Consider the following 4,915-nt stretch of genomic DNA (forward strand, 5'->3'; position numbering starts at 1 on the left):
ATGTCAGGGGGCAGAAGAAGTGGTATGTGAGATGTTCTAAAGGTAAAATCAACAGAACTTAGAACAGATTGGAAATGGGGGAATGAGAGAGAATTGAGGAGTCAAGGATCAAACCTCTGTCATCAGCTGGAGAAACTTCCCAGTCACCTCTTCATTTCTCAAACTGATTGCTCTCTTCTCCAAACTGTTTTTTTTTTTTTGTAGGAAGGAGTGAGGAAAATATAGTCTGTCTACATGGACCCAAGATTCTTGCCCGAGATTTCCTACTGAAGTATCACTTGTGCTCACATGAGTCATTAGAATCAGCTATTTGTCTTCCATGTTTGTAAGTCTCAGGAGATACTTTGCTATGCCTCATATAAAAGCAGACTTTTCTATGGCTTTTATCAGACCAAAAATAATATATCAATATTTGTGAGAATGAATCAATAAGTACCATTAAATATCTTTGAACCTTTCTTTTTGCTTCTGCACCTCTGCCCTATCATGCTGGCATATAGTGAATGTTACCTGTTGTCCTCCATGGCATATGACCGCTACATGGCCACCTGCAGCTCTGCACTATCATTGCTTGTAGCACAAGCAGCTTCTTCTTCCCCTGAGCATTCTTCCCCTTCCTCTTCAGGAAAAATCTCAAGTATTTTCTTTGCTCTAACCATTTAGCTATGTTTTCTCATCTCTTTCTATTGTGTATAATATTTTTACATACCAATAACCCAATATGTTTAGCTTTTAAAACAAATAATTTGTGGATATTTATATGTCAGCCCTAAGAACCTGGCAAAAGCTTATTTAGTGACATCACCTCTCGATAACTTCACCTCCCCCTCAACTTCCTTTCTTTAGTCTCAACAACTCAATAGCTACACTCTACCTGTTCTTCATCTTGGTACAAATCACCCTCTTAATTTACCAATTTTCCTCACTCACTTATTGATAGCCACTCTCTCAATTTTAGTCTACTCTTTAATTTTTCACTAACCATATATTACTTAGCTTGCTTTATATTGCCAACTACCTTCTTCTTTTCCTTCCTTCATCTTCCATTTCAGGTTCTGAAGTAATTTGTAATTTCCTTTTCAAAAGCATTGGCCATAATTGTTCTAAGTCAGTCTTTTTTTTCTTCCACAGATAGATGGAGCCATAGAATCACAGAACTGAAGAGTTGGAAGACCTCAAATACAACCTGGTCAAGTCCCCAATAAGTGATCATATAACTTCCTAAAAATGACCTTTGTCAGCGACCTCATTATATTCAAAACAAACATTCTCTTTTGAAGAAATTTTAATAACAAGGATGTGTTTTCCCCTTATACTCCTTTCATCTATGGAGAAAACTAATCACACTGTAACTGAGTTCATTCTGGTGGGTTTTACCACAGACCCTGTGATGCAGCTGCTTCTCTTTGTGGTGTTCTTTCTAATGTATTGCATAACTGTGGTGGGGAACATCACTCTGATTGCATTAATTTGTACAGACTCCCGGCTCTACACAGCCATGTATTTCTTCATTGGGAACCTGTCTTTTCTGGATCTCTGGTATTCTACTGTTTATACCCCTAAAATCATGTTGACATGTATCTCCGAGGACAAGAGTATTTCCTTTGCTGGGTGTCTAGCTCAGTTCTTCTTCTCAGCTGGGCTAGCATGCAGTGAATGTTACCTGTTGGCCACCATGGCATATGACCGCTATATGGCTGTCTCCAAGCCACTGCTCTACACACAGGCTATGTCCCCAAGATTATCTTCCTATCTTGTAGCAGCTTCTTATAGTGGAGGCTTCATTACCTCCATTATAATTACAGGTGAAACATTCACCCTCACTTTCTGTGGGGATAATGTTATTGATGACTTCTTTTGTGACCTGCCCCCCTTAGTGAAGCTGGCATGTGATGTGAAGGACAGTTACCAGGCTGTGCTCTATTTCCTCCTGGCCATCAATGTCATTACTCCCACTTCACTCATCCTGGCCTCCTACCTTTTCATCATTGCTGCTATTTTGAGGATTTGCTCTACCCAGGGCAGACTTAAAGCGTTCTCCACATGTGGCTCCCACCTGACAGCTGTGACCCTGTACTATGGCTCCATTCTCTTCATTTATGCCCGTCCTAGTACTAGCTACTCTCTGGAGAGGGATAAGATTGTGTCTGTGTTCTGCACTGTGGCGATGCCCATGTTGAACCCAATGATCTACAGCTTCAGGAACAAAGATGTCAAAGATGCCTTGAAGAAAATGCGAGATCGAATATGAGTTTCCTAAACAGAAATTGTGATTGAGGAAAGGAAGAAAAGTTGTATATGTATTCTTCATTATAGTGTTCTCTTCAAAAAATTAAAAAAAATAAAAATTTTAGGGTAGATAAATCACTCTATATCTCCAGTTTTAAAGCTGTATATTTTATTAACATGTCTTTTTGAATGTATTTGTTAATGGCAGGATAAAAGGCGGCTGATTTTCCTTCTTTTTATTTATTGTGGTCTTCACTATTTCAAAGCAGGAAGGACCTTAGTTATTATCTATTCCAGCTGATTCATTAAAAATAATAATAAATTCATGTCTTTTAAATTTAAACCAGCTATTTTCTGATCTGGAGTCAGGAAGTCCTGAGTTCAAATTTGACTTCAGACACTTACTAATTGACCCTGGGCAAATCACTTAAAATCTGCTTGCCTCAGTTTCCTCAACCATAAAATGAGTATAATAACAGCACCAAATGTTCAGTATTTTTTTTTTGTGAGAACTGAATGAGATAATATTTCTAAAAAGTGCCTGGTACATAGTAGGTGATATATAAATGCTTATTCCATTCCATTTCCATTATTCTATGCATTTGGCATACAAGAATAAAAAGGAACTAGTCCTGGTTTATAAAGAAGTTACATCTTATGAGAAGAGGTTTTGTTATAATATAATTATAACATCTATATCATGTGGTTGTTATGAGAAAGTAACAGTCAGGAGCCACAGCAAGTATTACATAAGATTTAGGAGCTTCCACATTAACAGACAGGAGACCTTGGAATATTATATTCCAGAATGCAAAAGAGCTAGGATTACAAACAAAAATAACTTACTCAGCAAAACTGAGTATAATACTTGGGGCGGGAGGGAGGGAATGTGCATTTAATGAAATAGAGGAATTTCAAGTACTCCTGATAAAAAGACTAGAACAATAAAAAATCTGATGTTCAAACAAGAGAAGCATAAAAAGGTAAAAATGAAAGGGTAATCATAAGTGTCTCAATAAAACTAAACTATTTACATTCCTATGTGGAAAAATATTACACGTGACTCCTAAGAACTTTATTATTAGGGCTGTTAAAAGGAGTTTACATAGACAGAGGGCATAGATGTGAGTCAATTATATTGGAATGATCTCCAAAGAAAATAAAGGGGTGAGAAAGAGGAATGCACTGGGAGAAGGGTAAAGTGAATGGTGGAATGGGGAAAACTTTCTCACAGAAATAAATGCACAAGGAAGATCTTTTATAGTGGAGGGAGAAATTGGGATGGTGGTGATGGGCAATAGTTGAACCTCACTCTTATCAGAACTGATTCAAAGAATATATATGCACACTCACTTGTATATAGAAATGTAACTTACCCAATAGTGAAATAGGAGGGGAGGGGGATAAGAGGAAAGTAGGGAATGATAAAAGGAAGGACACCTTGATTAAGATTAAGATTAAAGATCACCATGATTAGAAGCAAAATAGATTGTTGAGGAGGGGCAGGATAAAGAGAAAGAGAGAAAAGAAATAGAAGAAAATGGAATGGAGAGAAATACACAGCTAATCAACATAACTGAATGTAAATGGATGAACTCACCTATAAAACAGAAAGCAGATAGTAGAATGTATTAGAAACTAGAATTTATGTACAAATTACACACTTGAAACAGAAAGACACACACAGAAAGCCTGGAGCAGAATCTAATATGCTTCAGCTTAACTAAAAATAAGGCTGGAGGAGTAATCATGATTTCAAACAAGACAAAAGCAAAATATATTTAACTAAAAGGGATAATCAGGGAAATGACATGTTGCTAATAGGTATCATAGACAATAAAGCAATATCAAAATTTTTATAGCAAATTTCTCTGTTAAAGGCCTTATTTCTCAAATATATACTGAGCATAGAAGTAAGTCAAATTTATAAAAATAAAAACCATTCTTCAACTGATAAATGCTCAAAAGATATAAACAGGTAGTTTTCAAAGGAAGAAATCAAAGCTATCTATAGTCATATGAAAAGAAAAAAGCTCTAAATTAGCATTGGTTAAAGAAATGCAAATTAAAACAACTCTCAGGTGCCACTTCATACCTATCAGAAATGACAAATACTAGGGGGGACAAGGAAAAAATAGATACACTAATGAATTGTTGTTGGAGTAGTGAACTGGTCCAACCATTCTGGGCAACAATTTGGAAGTAGGCTCAGAGGGCTATAAAACTGTGCATACCCTTTGACTCAGAAAAAGGGAGGAAAAAAGACCAAAATATTTATCACAGGTCTTTTTGTGGTAGAAAACAATTGAAAATCAAGGGAATAAATGCTCAGCAATTGGGAAATGACCAAACAAGATGTAGCATATGATAAGGTGGCAAGTTGTAGTGGAATACTATCCTGCTGTGGGAAATGATGAGGGTGGGGTTTTCACAAACTAATACAAAGTGAAAGGGAGAAGATCCAGGAAATCATTGTGCACAGTAACAGCAATGTTTTAATGATATCAACTGTGAAAGACTCAGCTACTCTGATCAATACAATGATCCAAGACAATTTCAAAGGACTCATGATGAAAAAAGGCTATCCACCTCCACACAGAGAACTAATGAATTCTGAGTGCAAATTGAAGTATAATATTTCTTACTTTTATTTGAAATGTGGCTAATATGAAAATGTTTTTGCATA

At 36.4% G+C, this 4,915-nt stretch overlaps 1 protein-coding gene across 1 annotated transcript; it reads left to right on the forward strand.

Annotated features, from left to right (window-relative positions):
- The first annotated feature begins 1,327 nt into the window (after positions 1-1,327).
- Positions 1,328-2,251, forward strand: LOC114041511 (olfactory receptor 1013-like). The gene has a single exon (XM_027859971.1). It carries the CDS (start codon positions 1,328-1,330, stop codon positions 2,249-2,251), a length of 924 nt encoding a protein of 307 aa, XP_027715772.1.
- Positions 2,252-4,915: the final 2,664 nt, after the last annotated feature.

The sequence above is a fragment of the Vombatus ursinus genome, unplaced genomic scaffold (assembly GCF_900497805.2).
Source record: "Vombatus ursinus unplaced genomic scaffold, bare-nosed wombat genome assembly UNPS02014174.1, whole genome shotgun sequence".
In the NCBI taxonomy this organism is placed as follows: domain Eukaryota; kingdom Metazoa; phylum Chordata; class Mammalia; order Diprotodontia; family Vombatidae; genus Vombatus; species Vombatus ursinus.